At 40.5% G+C, this 21,742-nt stretch overlaps 1 protein-coding gene across 1 annotated transcript in view; it reads right to left on the bottom strand.

Annotated features, from left to right (window-relative positions):
• The window catches only part of LOC132822356 (protein FAM107B-like), a 198,563-nt gene that overhangs the window by 96,364 nt on the left and 80,457 nt on the right, over positions 1-21,742 (bottom strand). Inside the window, exon 2 of the mRNA XM_060835654.1 lies at positions 5,786-5,849. Coding sequence (XP_060691637.1) covers positions 5,786-5,849 — 64 coding nt within the window. The remainder of the gene's footprint in view (positions 1-5,785; positions 5,850-21,742) is intronic.

Raw genomic sequence — 21,742 nt, forward strand, 5'->3', positions numbered from 1 at the left:
CCTCTCTAGGAGGGTTATGAGTCATTGGAACTCTACCACAGAGAACATGGGAGCAAATTCCTTGCGTATATATAAAGCTGAATTAGATAAATCCTTTATCAGCAGGGGAATCAAGGATTACAAGGAAAGGACAGCAAAGTGAAAGTAAGGAATGTTGGATCAGTCATGATTGAGGATTGGAAAAGTCTACTTGTTTTCTTACTTCTTATGGTCTTAAATTTTAAACTCATGGGAGATTGCAATTGAAAAAGGACAAACTTACATTACTTCTCACAAATTCATTTTAAGGTTTACCCGTACATGCAGAAGTCTATGGCAAAAGTAGACATTTTTCAGGAAAAATAAATCTATTAAAAAAAACTTTCTATCAACACTTGACTGTGATATCACATCATGACTTTGTATATAATGAACTATGCGTGTCTGTTTTAAAAGATGTGCTGAACCGTCACATACAACGTACACTTGCATTTCAGTGAGACATAATTGAGAACAAATTTATCGTAATAAAGCACCTTGAATTTGAGGCTCTTGCTGAGCTTGTGAAATATTGATGAATGTGCTAAAATGCTATATTTATGATACTATTCACAACAAAAATTTGTTTTCAGTAACTTCCAAATCCTGTTCTATCCAATTGTAAGGACTAGCCATCCATCAAAAGGTACTATGTATACACTTTGAGAGTGGTGTTCGCTAAACAGATTGACGACAAGCCCCTGTACAGTCAACCTGTACAGGTAGCTAAGGCCTCAGTGTAGAGACACACACACACACACACACACACTAAGTCTTTCTAGCTGAGACAGAAGAAATGGAGAGAAAACTGAAAACACCTGTAGTTTTAAGTACATCTGCTGGGAAGAATCATCTCTTATGTACTCAGCATCCATAGTTCAATGCAAATCTTATGCTCTGGTTACTGATTTTACAGGAGATCTGTAACATTGGTATTGTGAACCGTTTTCAGGTTTCCCAGCACCCCCAAACTGCTTCAGAATTAAAACAGAAAATAAGAGAAAAACTCAGCAGTTCTAGCAGAATCTGTGGAGCATTAATGTTTCAAGTCTTTGGAACTTAAGTTCTGAAGAAATAATATTTAATTCAAAGCATTAACAATTGCTTTCTCTGACGATACCAGTCCTGCTGAGTTTATTTCAGCGCTTATTGTCTTTATTTCAGACTTTCAGCTTCTGCAGCATTTTGCTTTTATTATTGCATTAGAATTATATAGGTTTTGAAGGCTCTTGGTGTGAATGCAAAAAAACATTTGTCATCATGTAAAACAATAAATAAAAGTATTCTGATCTTCCTGTCCACAGACTGAGATGAGATGTTATTCTATTTTAATACCAGAGATTTCAGTATTTTGTCAATTTTCTGGCTGTCCATTGTCCGTATTATGAATGAACAACTAGATTAAAAGATAAAAAATATGATTTAATGTATGATTTATTCTTTAGACATTGAGATATCAGAGCAGGAGTTGGCCATTCAGCCAATCAAATCTACTCTGCCATTCAATGAGATCATGGCTGACGTGGTCATGCTCAGGTCCACTTTCCTGCAATTTCCTGTAACCCTTGATTCCCTCACTGATTAAAAATAACTCCACCTCTCATTGTTCTAAACTCCAATGAGTACTTAACCTCTCACTAACTTACTCAACTGACTTACTCAACCTCTTCTCATAAAACCACACTCCTTTAATATATAATGTACCTTCTCTGGACTGCCTCCAATGCTAGTATATCTTTTCTAGGATAAATGGCTCAAAACTGTTCACAGAGTTCCAGGTGTGGAATAACTTGTGCCATGTATAGTTTTAGCAAAACATTCCTACTTTGATACTCTATTCCCTTTGAGATAAAGGCGAACATTTCATTTGCCATCCCTATTGCCTGCTGAACTTGGATACTAGCTTGTCTTAATTCATGTATAAGGACCCCCAAATTTCACTGTAGCTTTCTCTAGTATTTCTCCATTTGAATAATATTCAACTCCTCTATCTTTCCTGCCAAAGTGCATTACCTCACATTTTCCCATATCATATTTCATCTGCCATGTTTTTGCCACTCACTTAACCTGTTTATATCCCTCAGGAAGTGTTATCCTCACCACCTGCCTTCCCACCTATTGTTGTGTTACCTGCAAACTTGATTATAGCACCTTCACATTACTTATCCAGGTCATTGATATATATTGAAAATAACTGTGACCCCAGCACTGATCACTATAGCAGTACATTAGTTACATGTTGCTTTTCTGAAAATGCCTCCCTTATTCTAACTCTCTGTCTTCTACTCATTAGCCAATCCTCTCTCCATGCTCTGTACTACTACTGGTATCATAGGCTATTATGTTATTAAAGTAGCCTGATGTATGGTACCTTGTCAAGTGCCTTCTGAGAATCCAAATATATTACACCCACAGCTTCACCTTTATTTATCCTGCTTGTTACCTCCTCAAAGAATTCTCGTAAATTTTAGTCAAGCATGACTTCCTCTTTGCGAAACCATGCTGATGCTGCTCTGCTGATACATCCTTTATAATGGAATCTAACAATTTCCCAATAAGTGACATTAGGCTAACTGGCCTTTGTCTCCTTCTCTTTCTAAATAAAGCTATTGCATTCACAGTTTTCTAATCCTCTGGGACTTTTCCAGAATGTTTGAATTGCTGGAAGATTATTACCAGTGCATCCACTACCTCTGTAGCTATTCCTTTAATATCCTTAGATTTTAATATCCTTAGATGCAGGCCCCCTCAAAATCTTTCAAAAAGGCAGCCCAGACCCGAACATTTCTAATTGTTGTAAGCAGGTGTAAAGTGGATATTCCAAAGGTGATGCAGCTGGCCCAACCACTCAATCTTAAACAAAACATAAACATGAACAAAAGAAAACTGAATTTAGAATAACATAACTACTTGAAAACCCAACTGACATGAAAATACAAATTAATGAACAGCTTTTCCAAATACCTGCAACATCCCATAACATACACTCTGGCAAAAAGGTAAATTCAAACCCAGGTTCTTACAGGAGCGATAGAGAGAGAGGATCAGCATGGAGCTGTTTCTTTGGGTCCAGCAGCTTCTCTGGGCTCCCAGCTAAAACCTGACCAGCAACTGCGAACAAAACAGCTTGCTAAAACCAAACCCGGAACTGGGAGAACTGGCCGCTCCCCTTTCATTGTTCAAGTGTTTTTTTAAAAAAACACTTAAAAGCTTCTTCAAGTGGATAAACCCAGACATATCAGAACATCTGCTGAGTTTTAAATAGTGACCCCTAGTTCTAGGTTCACCAATGGGAGAAAACATCCTCTCCATATGTATCCTGCCAAGATTCCTCACAGTCTTCTGTGCTTCATTGAAGTCTTCTTAACGCGAGTGAATACAAGTCTACCCTATAAGACAATCCTCTCATTCAGGTAAAATAGGATTTCCATTCAAATCTTTCTCACAGTACACTGTCATTACTTTTGTTGTTACTTAGTTCTGAAGAAAGGTCACTTGACCTGACGTATTCAATCTGTTTTCTCTCCATAGATGCTGCCAACCTTCTGAGTTTCTCCAGAAATTTCTGTTTGTTTCCCTCTCATTCAGGTATTCATCTGGTAAACATTTTCTGAACTGTCTACAATGCAGTTACATCCTTCTGTCAGAATTAAGTTGACTAATATTGTACACAGTACAGTGGGTGGCATGGTGGCACAGTGGTTAGCACTGCTGTCTCACAGTACCAGAGACTCGGGTTCAATTCCTGCCTCGGGCAACTGTCTGTGTGGAGTTTGCACATTCTCCCCATGTCTACGTGGGTTTTCTCTGAGTGCTCTGGTTTCCTCCCACAGTCCAAAGATGTGCAGGTTAGGTGAATTGGCCATTCTAAAATTACCCATAGTGTTAGGTGAAGAGGTAAATATGGGGGGGGTGTTCCTCTTCGGAGGGTTGGTGTGGACTTGTTGGGCCAAAGGGCCTGTTTCTACACTGTAAGTAATGTGATGTGCACCACCAGTTTCCTGTTTAACTGAAGCAAAATCTTTCTCCATTTGTGGGATATTGGCATCATTTATTACCGATAGAACATAATTTATTCACCATCCCTTATTGCCCACAGGACAATTAAGCTTCAACTACCATCTGGAGTAGGTAAAGTTCTTTACCTTCACTAAAGAACTTTAGTGAACTCAATGTGTTTATCTGACAATTAGCAAGTGGTTCCATTTGACCTTTAATTCCTGATTTTTATTGAACTCAAACTCTACCACCTGCCATGACAGGATTTGACCCTGGGGCCCCAGGATATTACCTGTGTCTCTGGATTAATAGTACAGTGATAATACCATGAGGCCATCACTTCTATACCATATTCACATATTCACTTCTCCTTATGGTCAATGATAACATGCTATGAGCTTTCCTAATTACTCGTTGCACCTGCGTACCAACCTTTTTGTGATTCATGAATCCGCAATCTCTCACCATTTAGATAATATCCTTTTTTATTCTTCCTGTCAAAATGGATAATTTCCTATGTTCCCATATTATACTTTATTTGCTAGATCATTGCTCCATCACTTCATTCCTATATCTTTTTGTAGCCTCACATCTTCTTCATTAATTACTTTCACACCTATTATTGTGTCATCAGCAAATTTGACAACCAAACCTTCTGTCCATTGATCCAAGTTATTTATATAGGTTGTAAACAGTTGAAGTCACAGCACCAATTCCTGTGGCACACTATTCATTAAATCTTGCCAACCTGAAAAAGATATATTTGTGCCTATTCTCTGTTTCCTGTTAGCCAACCATACCAATATGCTACTCCTAAACCACAAGCTTTCGTTTTTCATAGTAACATTCAATGTGGCACCTTATCAAAAGCCTTCAAGAAATCTAAACACAGTACATACACTGGTTCCCATTGATTCACAGCACATATGACCTCCTCAAGAAGTCCAGGAGATTGGTCAAACACAATCTCCAAGTTAGACATGAGTTGCCAGTCAGAATGTTTTGAGACTACATGGTAGACATTACAGGTTTACATGCCAAAGAATGTTTTCATATGACCACAGACGCGTTAAGGTAATGATATGAAGGGGTTGAGTAGTAATAGATTTAACGATGCTTGTATGCTGTAATTGAGGAGGCAATCTTGCCCCTGACAATACATTCAAGAATTTGGACAAGCAGTAACATTACCCTGTGCCTTTGAAAACAGTAGAACATCACTGCCAAAGTAAAATGTAAATGTGCAATGATGGAATTTCCTAATTTCTTGTTCAAGCATTAACAAATGCATTTCGTCCATTAAAAACAGCACAACATTGAGACTCCCATACTGAGGAAAATAAGTATTGATTGAAATTGTTTGTAAAATCTCAGTTTGATTTGGTATTTTCAAGGCTGCACCCTTTCTGTGGAACTGCGGAGAAGGCCTCATTATATGGGGTAAACTACATTTTTGATGAAGTTGTGGGACCAGTTGATGCAAATTCCATGCTTGAATGTAATAATCACATTTCAATTGCATATTCAAAAACCTTCCCTATGATTTGTGGTTCAACATGATATAAGCATGTTATTGTCTCTAAGGGATCTTCAATGGATCTTAACATAAATATACCCTTTGGACAATCAGTTTAGTCATTGACAGGAGTGACTTGAACTTAATCTCATTTGGCTACATTTTCTAATGTGGATCCAATGTTTGTTTAAAATTTGCATTCATATAGTTTTGTTCTGGCTGGACTTCATATAACTTAGAATGAGAGCTTACCCGAGCCATTCAGTATGTGTTGTCTATTTTCACTTTGTGACTTGGATTGCAAAGAATATTCTTTCTGCAAGAAAAAAAGTGAAAAATATTCATGGATATGCACATAAATATTTGCATGTTTTTCATTGGCCAAATTGACTGTTTGAGAATTTTTTTTCCCCAGTTTCTGCCCAATGTTCTGCTAGAAGTGTCATATTTCCAGCATTTGCTCTATTGTTAAGAGAATTATTTAACCTGTGTGGAAACATAGAATAACTCCCCTGAAGAATTAATGAAGAAATACATTTGCAATTTTCTGAGATGTATATCAGCCAGTCAAGCTTAGAAAATGAGCCCATGCTTTGACAAGAAACATCAATAAGATTTTCTTCATCATAACCAACAATATAGAGGAGATGACAATTATCCTCTTTGTTTATGACTGCGATCAAACCCATTAAAATATAGGAACGGTAGTGGTGAACAACTATGGTGCTTCTCAAGGAGAAAGTGAGGACTGCAGGTGCTGGAGATCAGAGTCGAGAGTATGGTGCTGGAAAAGCACAGCAGGTCAGGCAGCACCCGAAGAGCAGGAGAATTGACATTTTGGGCATAAGCTCTTCATCAGGAATGAAGCCCTGATGAAGGGCTTATGCTCAAAATGTCAAGTCTCCTGCTCCTTGGATGCTGCCTGACCTGCTGTGCTTTTCCAGCACCACACTCTTGACTGTGGTTCTCCTCAAGTAATGTTATCCATTCCTCCCAGGTGTAAATATCAGAAATGCTTTTGGTGACATGCAGAGAGTAAATTGAATCAGATTTAAATAGTCAATGTAGTTACACTGCTTGAACAGAATTCATTCATTAACAATGTTATCGCTGGCAGAATCACCATCAGGACTGTACAAGTACTAACAATAACTGGACCTGATCTGAGCTTCCTGCTATGCTGCTTTAAAAAAATCATTGTTGTTGAATTAATACAGTGTCACATGGATACAGTTGGTTCAGTTAGCTGTATACTGTGTCTCAAAAGAGTAACTCAAAACCAGTACACTTCAAAAGGATTCACATAAATTAATTTCCCAGTAGTTCTTTCTTCTAAAATGATTGAGGCCATTTTCCTACCTATCACAGCATTGTGCATTTGTAATTTGTACATAGTAGCTTTACATGATCTGCCTTCAGAGACAAGAGTTTAGTTCACTTGACACAGTTTTTGTTTTGAAAAATATAGTACAAGTGGCCATCTGTAGGCTTAAAGTTGTAAGTGAAGATCAAAGTCTTTTGCTATAAATTCTGTGTCCTCTGATCTTATACTCCTTAACCACCTGATGAAGGAACAGCACTCCAAAAGCTAGTGCTTCCAAATGAACCTTTTGGACCATAACCTGGTGTTGTGTGACTGTTTTTTAACTTTGTGCACCCAGTTCAACACTGGCACCTACAAATAATTGTTTTCTGTGTAAGACACAGGCACACAAATGGGACAAAGGCCCTCAGTTTTGGAACTGAAAAGTGATTGGTCTATCTCAAAGAATCCTAGAAAGGCAAAGTAACTCAAAAATTCTAAATGTCTCTTTTCAGCAACACTCAGGTTCTGTACTACTAATAGCAAAAGTCTCACATCCATAAATGGTCCAAATATTTAAGCATATTGATATTGATAGTGGAATAGAAACAGATTTCAACATAAATGTGTATTTTTATGTTTGTGTGCTATCAGCAATTCATGTGCAAATAATACTTAAAATTGCATTCATTCTCTGAATTGATTGTTTTGCTCAAATTTCCACTCAGACTCATTTTTATATTGTTGAACATCAAATCCTCTATGCGCCACTTCTATCAAGCAGGACTTTGAAGTGGATTATTTTTTCTTGCATTAAAATATTACCTGACATAGTTAAGAGTGGTAAGGTGGTTCAGTTTCATTTAGTATTGTTGAAACAGAGTTGCCAATGTGTTCTCCAATGTAAGAAAAAGTGCACCACCAATAAAAGTGGCCACTATAATCCATCTGAAATTTAGTAACAATAACAATTGATGGGAACAAAAGGAGAGTTTTTATTGGTACCTTGGATGCAAACCTGTGGTTATATCTGACAATGCGCTCTATAAAGAAATTAATACATGGTCAATCATACATTTCTCTTTCTGAAATTGGATGGGGTTTTAGATGCCAATGACTTTAATATCTGGTGGAAGCCCTTGCTATTAACAATTAGCCATAGCAGCTTATACAGAGCAGTCTGTTTATTTGTAGATCTTTTCATGAATCAAAACAGCTATCCCTGTTAACTGGATTTCCTATAACAGTGGGAGTGTAGTGTAATTACTTGTAAATCAAGCCTAAGATTACGTGATTCATTTGGTAAATGATGCTTTGTTGCTGGATGTGAGTTTAAAAGCAGTACTCCAATTTTTACACATGAGTGAGCAGTGGAGATGGTGGCTGGGAATGCAACCTTGCTGAACCTGCATTTAATCAAAACAAGAAGCATTTCAGTCAGAAAGACTGGACTATCACCTGTGAAAAATCCAAATTTCAATTAACATTGAATTGACTTAAGAAAATAAAGATATATTTACATGTTTTGTTAATATATAATATTGGTTAATTAAACACTATATTTAAAAGCTTATTCAGCTCTTGCACTAAAAATGTTGCTTAATGCTAACAGCATTCTTGAAGGGTCAAAAATGAAAATCAATAACAGAAATTTGCCCTGATGATTAATTTGTTCTGGGGACATGGTCAGTTTTGAGGGCATGATTGACTTTCAATGCAAAATCCTTTAAGTCAATGCAAAAGATCTTGGAAATACTCTCTGCACTGGGCATCATTTAGGTTTGTAGCATCTCAATTTCGTGTGCTGGTTTTGGCGATTTCAGGTGAATTATGCTGGAAAACCCTCCACAATCTGTCAGAAATTCTACCTCACTGTCTCAGATTGAGAATCCCATGTTCCATTGGTAAAATTACCTGTGCTTTTCTTTGAAGAATTGCTAGTTAATGACAGTAAATTAACATGATCTTCACAACTGGTGAAATTATTCAGTTTGTGGTATCTGTATTGTCAGAATCCCAAATGCATTGAATTGAAATGTCTGGTGATGTTGTTATACCAATCTACCTATCATTACATGCTTGTCACTATCGTAGTTGAGCTGATGTCACATTGGCATTGTGCTATTGGAAGTAACCTAAGGCATGCTAAACCATTTCTGGGAACCACAAAATAGTAAGATAGCCAATACAAATGCAGAGTTGTAAAAATGTTCCCAATAGTTTTAAGAAATCACTACGTAATTCATAGCAACACTGCAAAACTTGAATTGCATAAACAAAAGAGCTTTTGTATCGTTCCATTTTTCTATGTGAGGTTATTGTGTCAACTTCAGTAGTTGCTAGGCAATACTTAGTCAGACACTGCTCCCTTTCACAGGCATTTCCCAGTCTCTAACTCTCTTAAAATTATTGGCACCCTTGCTTGTTTTTCATTGAACAGATACCACGATAAGACTATTCTTGATATTCTTCCAACTCATTTCACAATTGAATTAGATGTCTTGTACAGCCAGTGGAAATCAAATATAATAAACAACAATCCTATGAATGAGGCACATAATTCAAACTCATGTCACTGATGCTAGTTTATTCTAGAACTGCTTGAAAGCACTCGGAATTTTAAGCAAAATAGGTGTGAAAATATTCCATCAGCTTCTGTAACATGAAAAGTTTCTCACCTTTATTATTGCAGTAGTAATCCTGTCACCTTTTGCATTCGTATCAACCAATAAACATATTAAGAAAACGCATGTTAACATTTTATCCAAGTTAGAATGTCTAAAAGTTCATAGATTGGTAACATTTTACCACAAATGATGGTCTAGAAGAGTAAGAAGTGATCTTACTGCAACATATACAATCCTGAAAGAACTTGACAGGCTAGGTGCTGAAAGTATGTTTTCCTCTGTGAGACAGACGAGAACTCGGGGACACATTCTAAGAATAGGGTGTCTTCTATTTAAGATGGAGATGAGGAGTTTTCTTTTGTCTCTGAGGTTTGAGAGTCTTTGGCACTCTCACACCAGAGAACAGTGGAGGTAGATTCACTGAACATTTTGAAAGCATTTTCACACAAACACCTTTAATTCAGTACAGTCCCTACACGCCTGGATGAGTTCAACTCCGACAGCACTCAATAAGCTTGACACCATCCAGGACAAAGCAGCTCACTTGATTGAATGTTTGTGAATGTGATGACAATCAGTCAGTAGTAGCAACATGCAATATCTACAAGATGTACTGCATAAACTCGCCAAAGAACCTTAAACAATACTTTCCAAACACAGCCATTTCCATATAGAAGGACAAGGGCAACAGATACTTGGGAACAACATCACTAGCACATTCCTCTCCAAACCATTCACCACACTGGATTTGGAAATATAGCCATTTCTTCACTATTGCTACATCAAAATCTTGGAACTTCCTCCCTAACGAATGTGTGGGTCTATCTACAGCACCTGGACAGCTTATTGTTCAAGAAGGCAGCTTGCCACCACTTTCTCAAGGGCAACTAGGGATGGGCAATAAATATTGGCCCAGCCAACAATGTCCATGACCACATATGAATAGAAAAAAGTAAGGTTTACTTGAAGATACACAACTAACTTTGCATAGAGATGATGCTCGGAGGTTCTGTGCAATTTTTAAGAACAAAACTGACACTTAGGCATTCAATAGGCAAGGTTATGCTTGCAAGCGTATTGAGTTGGAAATATGGAGAAAGTGAGGACTGCAGATGCTGAAGTCAGTGGCCAGTGCTTAGCTGTCTGGAATCAGCTGAATGCCTATTAAACAATCTGGTTCAATGTACTGGTTGATATGTTTCCAACTCAGAGTCAAGAGTGTGGTGCTAGAAAAGCACAGCAGGTCAGGCAGCATCCGAGGAGCAGGAGAATCAAAGTTTCAGGCATAAGTCCTTCATCAGAAATGATTCTCCTGGTCCTCAGATGTTACCTGACCTGCTGTGCTTTTCCAGTACCATACTCTCGACTCTGAGTTGGAAACATATCAACCAGTACATTGAACCAGATTGTTTAATAGGCATTCAGCTGATTCCAGACAGCTAAGCACTGACCACTGACTGCCCCCACAACCTCTTCTCACTTACACTGGAGGCATTGCTTAGAAGGCTTTCTGCCCTCTTGGGGTGGAAGTGGGGGGGGGAGGGGGGTGCTGGGGATGTCCCTCCACCTGACCACATCTCAACCAGGATTGAAGAATCCAGAACACCAAATCTGCAGGTTGCAAATTGCAACAGTTTCTCTCTTCGTTCAGAGGGGAGCTCAAGTGAGCCGCAACTGCCTGGTATCAGGCTCCTAGCTCTCAAACAGGCATGTGTCCAAGAAATATGGTAATGTTGGCTCCAGGCTTGAGTTATTTCAATAAACCCTTGCATAACTTTAATGTGCTGCTCCAGGAAATGTGAACAAATTACTGGGCAAACTAGATGATCAGAAAGATCATCTTTGAAGATATTCAAAATGACAGGTTTTATTCTTCTCACTAGATTCTGTGATGATTGACATTTATTAACCTCGGTGTAACTGGATCAAAGCAGAAATTCCACTTCTGATGTTAACTGACCGAATACAACTTTTTCAGTGTGAGTACAGAAACTATTACATTGGTTTGCAAAGGTTACAAGTTCATGCAAGTTAAGCTGTGGAAGAGTTTTGAAGACTATCATTTCTCTGGATTGAATTTGGATAATAAAGAAATACAAAAGGACATTTAATATTATATTGTTAGTGGCCGGGTTAAAAATTACTTTAGCTTATTATAGGAAAAGTGATCAATTATTAACACACATGAAATGAAACAGTGCACAGAAATACCTGTCTATGGTGACCTATTGTGCACACATGAAAGGACAAAATTAAACACATTCAAAGCAGGAACAAGGCATGAATTACACCACATCATTGAAAGCAGTCTACAGTCACAGCAAACCTCAATGAAATTGGTTCACTCTGGTTTGCAAACACGTGGGGCTGAATTTTCACTGAAGAGGACGAAAGGAGTTGGGTGGTCTGTTTGTGCATCAGTAAGCCACCTCTTGTGGAAATCTGACTAAAGTTTAGATTGTCACGGGGTGAACTCTTAATTGATATCAGGCTCGTATTGGATGTCTAACTGGCGTGCACAGGATATACTGGTAGGAATAACTGGGAGGTTACATTACTTGGAAGATAAAAGTGGAGTACAGTGGCAAAGGGTTCTCTAAATATAAATACAACCATCAGGTAAAAATGGACTGTGGATTAGCAAGTCATTAAAAAAAATTAAACAAGTACAAATGCTTTACCTCAACAAGGATAGAATTGAAAGATGAATAAGATGCTGTCATTCCTCTGTATCTGCAAACTCACAAATCGTGAATTTGTCTATACATAGTAAAGAAAAGTAACCAATCATTCAAAATCCGTGGACAAAACTCACCTATCTGCAAACACTTTCACTTACACAGTAATCTCTCTCTCGCTGCTGACCTATTCCAGTACAGAGCTGCTCTCCTCATACTTCCATGAGCAAGGACACAGGTTCTGAGGAGGATGAATAGGTTCAGGACATCTGTCAGATGGAGGTAGAAGAGGAGGGTGCATCATTGGGGGAGACTGGCTAGGAGGGGAGCATGTCTGCACTGTCCTACTCTTACCACACCCAGTAACCATTCATAACCTCCTCAACAATGCCCAGTCCTATAATGCAGAATTTACTGCTCTAATCGGTAAGTTGCAATACATTACAATAGTTTTAAATATTTTATTCTATCAATATTAACTTTCATTTCAGATATTTTAATGCTTATTATTTTAACCCCAAAAAAATCCAAAAATAAGAGGCACAAAGTCAGAATCTTGAGTCCAGGAAACTAACCCTATTTTCACCATCAATTATTAAGGTCTGCACATGCGAATTCATTATTCCCTGGGATTTTCAGAAATGGAATCCTCACAGATACTAAGGAATGAATATTTGTTAAGTCTGTATTAAATATTAGTTGGACCACACTTAAGGTTAGCATGTGCAGTTTTGGTTACTGCGTTTTGAAAGGATCTAGAAGCATTGGAGAGGATACAGAGAAAATTGACAAGGAAGGCATCAGAAATGTGTGCTTATATATCATACCAGGAAAGAATTGCCAGGCTCAGTCTCCTTTGTCTTGAGAAGACTGAGGGATGACCTAATGGACGTCTTCAAAACAGTGAAAGCTTTCAATAGCACAGATATAGAGAAAATAATTGATCTTGTTAGAACAGCATCATTAGAAGCTATTATTATAAAATAACCACCATGCTTATTCAGAGATTAAAATTAAAATACTGTATTCAGAGATAGATGTGATACTGCCCCTTTCCTTGGGAGGTTCTGGCTGTGGGTGCAGTGGTGAAAAGCTTCTGCAGAAAGTGAGCAGTTAGGCTGCGAAATGCACTGCCTGAAATTGTGGTGAAGACAGGTTCATTTGAGGCATTCAAGATGGAATTATTCTATGTTCAAGAGTATGGGGAAAATAAAGAGGCAATTAACACTAGGTAATGATACCCATTTCGTGAGCCAATGCAGACACAGTGGGCCAAATGTCCTCATCCTGCACTGTAACAATTCTGTGATTCTGTGACTAGCTCTAGCAAAAAAGTCATTAGTGACCAGCAAAAGCAGCAGTAAGCAAACTTTCTGAAGATGCCATGACCATCCACAGCAGATCCTTCAAATGAGGCACAAGTGAAGGGTTTCAATCCCACAATGACTTTGATGACCACTGGCAGGTCTTGGCAGCCAGTGGTGTGAGGTTTTCCAATAAGGACATTAATGTCTGTGACTAGTGAACAGAAGAGTGACCAGGACATTGGTTCTCAGTCATCTCCAGGTAATGTTATCTCTAGTGGTTGATCCTGCTTTAGGGGTTTGAACTTAGTTGGCTTTCCTGCCCTTCCTTCTCTCCCAATGCTCAGGCATCAGCACTTTTCCTGAAGGGTGTTGCCTTCATCACCTTGGGACACAGAATCTGACAGTCATGCCTCACCACCAACTGAAGCATTTGACCTGGACAATTAGCTGCGCAAGTGACCTTGGCACTTTTGCCACTTGCTAGCTGCCTCAGTGATGCCAGAGGTAGCTGAATACCCACTCTCTTTGCTAATAATGCAGCACTTTGGTGCCCTGTACCAAGTGTCTATATTCCCGTTCCCCCACTGATTTTTGTATGAGATTTGGTATTGTAATTAGGGCAGCTATAACTCAGTCTGCTTCACTGTTCTAAACATGTCAGTTTCTAAGACTTACCTGGACCTTTACATATCCCAGCCATACCTTTTCCACGAGCTTTTAATGAGTCTTTAAAACAGTGTTGAATGACTTAATGGGGATGGGAGCAGGATTCCTGTCCTGTGCTTCATTATGTTCATTGTCAACACCTTGAAACTAGGACATCGACTTCCACTGATATTCCTTGAGGATTTCTGTCTTCGCTGTCACCTTCGGGGGAGCACCAAAAATTCAGCCTATGTGTAAGCCAACCACATATTTTAAATGTAATTATTTCTCATTGACTGAGAAAAGTCACATTTCGTTTTTGTTTGTGTGATTTCTTCCACCAAGCAAATTGTGGCTTTTTCACAAACCACCAATCCTTAGTAATTGGAAATAGTTCATCTTCGCAACATCTTTCCATATATGATTGTTAATTCCAACCAATTCACCCAAAACCACTCACTGGTTATTTTGCCAATTTGTTAAATCTTGTGCACTCTTGTTACTGACCGTCCTGCCAGTGAAAACAGTTTCTTCCTATTTACTTCATAAAAGTCTGTCATAATTTTAAATACCTCTGTTAAAACTTTACTGAGCATGCTCTGCTGTTGAGAGAAAAATCCCAGCTTCTCTAGTTATTTACACAACGACAGTCTCTCATCCTTGGCATCATTCTGGTAAATTCTCCTTTGAATCCTCATCAAGATTTGACATCCTTTACCAAGGCTGGTGCCAGAACTGAGCACAATGCTCACTCATTGGAGCTCATCTAAAGCATAACTTTGTAGTGCTTTGCACATTGAGTTGCTTATTTACAAATCCAAGGATCCCATATGCTGCTTTAAACAGCTTTGTGAACTTGTTCAGCCTCTTTCAACGGGAGAATATCACAGTCCTGTCATACTGCAGAAGGAAAGCCATTTGACCCATCACGTCTGCACTGGCTTTTTAAATAAGCATCTCACCCAATGCCATACTGAAAACAACAAGTGCTGGAGATCACAGTGGGTCAGGCAACATCCATGGAGAGAGAGCTTGCATGTTTTTTGTACAGATTCCAGCATCTGCAGTCATTTGCTCACTCAATGCCTTTCCTTTCCCTTCTCCCAATAACCTTGCATATTCTCCCTTTTGAAATAACCATTCCATTCCTTTTGGAATTCTTTGGTTAAACTTACCTCCATTATACGCTCAGGCAGGGCATTGCAGACCTTAACAACTCACTGCAAAAACAGATTTTTCTATATATATGCCCCCTTATTCACAATACTTTCACAAACAGGAACAGTTTCATTCTATCTGTCCAAATCCCTCCTGATATTGAACACTTCCATCAAATCTTCTCTCAGTCTTCATTTCTCCAACCAACTGAGTGTCTACTTCTGCAACATATCCTCATAGTTAAAATTCCTCAGCACTGGAACCATTCTCTTCAATTTTTTCTACACTTTCTCCAATGTCATTACATGCCTCCTACTGTGTGATTCCCAGGAATGGATGCAATTCTCCAGCTGAGGCTGAACTCATGTCCTGTACACATTTAACATAGTCCTATTGCTGTTGTGTTCTATGCTGCTGGTAATAAAGCCTAGGATACTCAAACTGTTGTAAGGGACCACATAGTTTTCTTTTTTTGGACTAGCAGCTGGAACAGAAATCAGATCCTGCTATATCACTGAAGTACCAACAGTTTTGGAACAATCAAGTGGTGCATATTTTCAGCTGTGTAAGACAATGTTGCTTTTTGATGCAGTGAGGTGGATAATCTGAGACAGAGTGGCACCAGGAATTCTGAGAGAAGAACTGCCTGACGACAGCCCTGGAATTAATCCAACTGGAGATTGTGATAGATCTGTAAATCCAGCGTAGCAAGAGACCTCCAGGGCCGGCAAACAGAAAACTTCCCTTAGTGTGTAAAAGGACAAATGAAACAAGAAATTTAAAGTAAGAAATTTAGTTCAAGTAAAGACCCAGGTCCATTGGATCAACTATCAAAGTGACAAACGAGTATTGCTTTACAGTCAACAATATTTCATCAATGCTGAAACCAAATGGATCTAAGGCAATTTAACCTGCAGTCGTGATCTGGAGTTTTGATATTCAGAATTTTCTTTTCCCTGTCTATATTCTTCTACTCATAGTATCTGTGACAGATAGTCTGTCTCTTGTCTTTCTTAATCCTGGATGGGTGCATGTTCATTTGTTGTTTTAAAGGGATAAAGTTTAAGTCTCGTAACAGTAGCTTAGTAATCTTCTCTTTTCTCTGGCATTTAGAATCATAGAGATTTCCAGCATAACAACTGGCCCTACGGTCCAACTTGTCCATAGCACCCAGTTTTCACATTTGAAATTGTTCCATTTGCCCGCATTTGGAATGTATCGCTCCATACCTATCCTATCCATGTACCTGTCTCCATTTGTAAAAATTAAATGTGTTTACAATAAGTACAAATATTTTCTCTTAATGATGAAATCTGAACAATCTTTACCTCGAATAGCAGTCAGGATTAGTGGTGCTGGAAGAGCACAGCAGTTCAGGCAGCATCCAAGGTGCAGCGAAATCAACGTTTCGGGCAGAAGCCCTTCATCAGGAATAAAGGCAGTGAGCCTGAAGCATGGAGAGATAAGCTAGAGGAGGGTGGGGTGGGGAGAGAGTAGCATAGAGTACAAGGGGTGAGTGGGGGAGGGGATGAAGGTGATAGGTCAGGGAGGAGAGGGTGGAGTGGATAGGTGGAAAAGGAGATAGGCAGGTCGGACAAGTCCAGACAAGTCATGCGGACAGTGCTGAGCTGGAAGTTTGTAACTAGGGTGAGGTGGGGGAAGGGGAAATGAGGAAGCTGTTGAAGTCCACATTGATGCCCAGGGGTTGAAGTGTTCCGAGGCGGAAGATGAGACGTTCTTCCTCCAGGCGTCTGGTGGTAAGGGAGCGGCGGTGAAGGAGGCCCAGGACCTCCATGTCCTCAGCAGAGTGGGAGGGGCAATTGAAATGTTGGGCCACGGGGTGGTGTGGTTGATTGGTGCCAGTGTCCCGGAGTTGTTCCCTAAAGCGTTCTGCTAGGAGGTGCTCAGTCTCCCCAATGTAGAGGAGACCGCATCGGGAGCAACGGATACAATAAATGATATTAGTGGATGTGCAGGTAAAACTTTGATGGATGTGGAAGGCTCCTTTAGAGCCTTGGATAGAGGTGAGGGAAGAAGTGTGGGCATAGGTTTTACAGTTCCGGCGGTGGCAGGGGAAAGTGCCAGGATGGGAGGGTGGATTGTAGGGAGGCGTGGACCTGACCATGTAGTCACGGAGGGAACGGTCTCTGCGGAAGGCGGAAAGGGGTGGGGAGGGAAATATATCCCTGGTGGTGGGGTCTTTTTGGAGGTGGCGGAAATGTCGGCCGATGATTTGGTTTATGCGAAGGTTTGTAGGGTGGAAGGTGAGCACCAGGGGCGTTCTGTCCTTGTTACGGTTGGAGGGGTGGGGTCTGAGGGCGGAGGTGCGGGAAGTGGACGAGATGCGTTGGAGGACATCTTTAACCATGTGGGAAGTGAAATTGCGATCTCTAAAGAAAGAGGCCATCTGGTGTGTTCTATGGTGGAACTGGTCCTCCTGGGAGCAGATCCAGCGGAGTTGGAGGAATTTGGAATACGGGATGGCATTTTTGCAAGAGATAGGGTGGGAAGAGGTGTAATCCAGGTAGCTGTGGGAGTCGGTGGGTTTGTAAAAATGTCAGTGTCAAGTCGGTTGTCATTAATGGAGATAGAGAGGTCCAGGAAGGGGAGAGAGGTTTCAGAGATGGTCCAGGTAAATTTAAAGTCAGGATGGAATGTGTTGGTGAAGTTGATGAATTGCTCAACCTCCTCGCGGGAGCACGAGGTGGCACCAATGCAGTCATCAATGTAACGGAGGAAGAGGTGGGGAGTGGTGCCGGTGTAATTACGGAAGATCAGCTGTTCTACGTAGCCAACAAAGAGACAGGCATAGCTAGGGACCATGCGTGTGCCCATGGCTACCCCTTTGGTCTGGAGGAAGTGGGAGGATTCAAAGGAGAAATTGTTAAGGGTGAGGACCAGTTCGGCCAAACGAATAAGAGTGTCGGTGGAAGGGTACTGTTGGAGATGTCGGGAGAGGAAAAACGGAGGGCTTGGAAGCCCTGGTCATGGCGGATGGAGGTGTAGAGGGATTGGATATCCATGGTGAAGATGAGGCGTTGTGGGCCTGGGAAACGGAGGTCTTGGAGGAGGTGGAGGGCGTGGGTGGTGGCTTGAACGTATGTGGGGAGTTCCTGGACTAAGGGGGATAGGACGGTGTCGAGGTAGGTAGAGATGGGTTCAGTGGGGCAGGAGCATGCTGAGACAATGGGTTTGCCAGGGTGGCCAGGCTTGTGGATCTTGGGAAGGAGGTACCCGGACTATGAGGTTGGAAGCTGTGGGTGGGAGATCTCCTGAGGTGATGAGGTCCTGTATGGTCTGGGAGACGATGGTTTGGTGATGGGGGTGGGGTCAGGTACAAAGTATTCACTTAAAACCTTAGCTATGCCCACAGCCTCCAAGTGTAAATCCCATTTCTGATTCTAAATCGGCCCTAAACACGTTTTTAGCCCCTCTTTTACAATACTGAAACAGGAATGTGCATTTCCTTTTATGTTGATTGTGAAGTGTGCAGATGGAACTTGGTGTGAGAAAATATGAGGTAATGCATTTTGTCAGGGAGCATTCTGGAGTTGAATGATTTGATTTTGATTTGATTTATTGTAGTCACATGGGCGGCACGGTGGCTCAGTGTTAGCACTACTGCCTCACAGTGCCAGGGATCTGAGTTCAATTCCTGCCTTCGGGCAACTGTCTGTGTGGAGTTTGTACATTCTCCCCATGTATGCGCGGGTTTCCCCCAAGTGCTCTGGTTTCCTCCCACAGTCCAAAGATGTGCAGGTTAGGTGAATTGGCCATGCTAAATTGCCCGTAGTTTTAGGTGCAGGGCTAAATGTAGGGGAATGGTTCTGGGTGGGTTACTCTTCAGAGGGTCGGTGTGGACTTGTTGGGCCGAAGGAATCTAATCTAATCTAAGTACAGTGAAAAGCTTTGTTTTGTGTGCAGCACAGACAGATCATAGCAAACAAGGACATACAGATCATGGGATGCTTAGACAGAACGAGGCATACAAGGTTACAGCTGCATAGGAAGTACACAAAGCAAGATCATCTTGAGCAAAATCAACAATTATTTGAAGTTAGAGAGGTCCATTCAGCAGTCTAATAACAACAGGGAAAAAAACTGCACTTGAACCTGTTGATTTGTGTGTTCAAGCTTCTGTACCTTCTGCCTGATGGAAGAGATTGAGAACAGAGCATTACTGGGATGGGAGGGGACTTTTGATGATGCTGGCAAACTTTCTGTGGCAACAAGAAGTGTAAATGGAGCCCATGGATGGGAAGTTGACTTCCGCGATGGTCTGGGCTGTGCAAGCAACTTTCTGTAGTTTCTTCTGGAACGGGGCAGAGCAATTGCCTTACCAGGCCATTATGCACAAGATGGAATGCTTTCTATGGTACATCCATAAATGTTGGTGAGGGTCCTTATGGACACACAAAATTTCCTTAGCCTCCAGAGGAAGAAAAGGTGTTGCTGCATCTTCTTGACCATTGTATCCAGGACAGACTGTTGGTTGTCATCACTGCTAGGAACTTGACACTCTTGACACCCACCACCTCAGCTCCTTTGATGTAGATGGGGGCATGTCCTCCTCCTCCTTTCTTCCTGAAGTCAATGATCAGTTTTTTTGTTTTGCTGTCATTGAGACAGGGATTGTTATTATTGCACCATGATACCAAGCAATCTATCTCCTTCCTGTATTCTGACTCATTGTTGTTTGATATGGTGGGAGAAAGGTGTAAGGAGTCAACAATAGGTGGAGAAAGAGTGCAAGGAGAGAGAAGAACAGTTGAACAGACAAAGGAGTGGATAACTATCAGCTAGGACAATGAATAACTACTAATGGGAACTATTAGTGGTTAACAATGGGTGCTGCGTAAAGCGGACCAACTTTATAACAAGCTGAAAATGTGTTGCTGGTTAAAGCACAGCAGGTCAGGCAGCATCCAAGGAAAAGGAGGTTCGATGTTTCGGGCCAGAGCCCTTCATCAGGAGGCCTGATTTTCCTGTTCCTTGGATGCTGCCTGACCTGCTGTGCTTTAACCAGCAACACATTTTCAGCTCTGATCTCCAGCATCTGCAGACCTCACTTTTTACACAACTTTATAACAAGGCCTCAGGTGTTGGGGTCAGGGTAAGGACTTTGGAGAAGGTATGCCAAGTCCTAAAATTGCTAACTTGATATTCAGTCCAGAAGGCTGTTCAGTTCCCGAGAGAAACCCAAAACATTAATTCTGATTTCTCTCCACACATGCTGCCAGGCCTGCTGAGTTTTCCCAGCAAAAGTCTGGTTGAAGATTTGTAGCTCAGGTGTCCGTTGTTGTGGTTCTGTTCGCCGAGCTGGAAGTTTTTGCTGCAAACGTTTCGTTCCCTGGCTAGGGAACATCATCAGTGCTATTGGAGCCTCCTGTGAAGCGCTGCTTTGATGTTTCTTCCAGTATTTATAGTGGTTTGTTCTTGCCGCTTCCGGGTGTCAGTTTCAGCTGTAGTAGTTTGTATGTGGGGTCCAGGTCGATGTGTCTGTTGATGGATGTTCTTGCCGTTTCCGGGTGTCAGTTTCAGTTTCATCAACAGACACATCGACCTGGACCCCACATACAAACTACTACAGCTGAAACTGACACCCGGAAGCGGCAAGAACAAACCACTATAAATACCAGAAGAAACATCAAAGCAGCGCTTCACAGGAGGCTCCAATTTTCCCAGCAACTTCTGTTTTTGTTTCTAATTTCCAGCATCCACAGTTCTTTCAGCTTTCATTTATGGTAAATAGAATGTTGGCCTTTCAAAGGGAATTGAGTACAAAAGTTCAGATGTTTTGGTAAGCTACACGAGGTATGAATCAGACCACAACTGGAATATTGTGAAGTTTTGGGCCCCTTATCTAAGGAAAAGTATACTGACATTTGAGACAGTTCAGAGACATTTCACTTGGTTGATCCTGGCTATGAACATACTGCTGTATGAGGAGAGATTGAATAGGTTGATCTGTACTCATTTGTGTTTAGAAGAATGATAAGCATCCTTACAGAAATATAGGAGGTTCTTAGAGACTTGGTAGGGTGAATGTGAAAAAGTTGCTTCACTTTGTAGGAGACCAGAAAGGAAATAAGGGGTCACCCATTTAAGACAAAGATGAAAATTTCTCTCAGAGGGTAGAGAATCTGTAGAATTCTTTACTGCAGATGGCTATCAAGGCTGGATCATTAAATATTTTCAAGGCTAAGACTGATTTTTATTCAAGAAAAGAATCAAGGATTATGAGGAAAGTGGAGTTGCAAATTCAAATCTTATTGAGTAGATTCAATGAGCTGAATTGTTTACTTTTATTCCTATGTCTTATGGCATCAGTCTCTGTTCACAATCCTTCTTCACTTCCCTTCTTTGTTTTGTTCATCCTTCCTCTGAATGTTTTACAATCAGCCAGATTTTCAATTGCATTATCCACCTGACATCAGTCATAAACATAGTTTTTCTTCATCATCTCGATATCTATCCCTTTTGTCACTTAG

Source organism: Hemiscyllium ocellatum, chromosome 14, assembly GCF_020745735.1.
Source record: "Hemiscyllium ocellatum isolate sHemOce1 chromosome 14, sHemOce1.pat.X.cur, whole genome shotgun sequence".
Lineage (NCBI taxonomy): Eukaryota > Metazoa > Chordata > Chondrichthyes > Orectolobiformes > Hemiscylliidae > Hemiscyllium > Hemiscyllium ocellatum.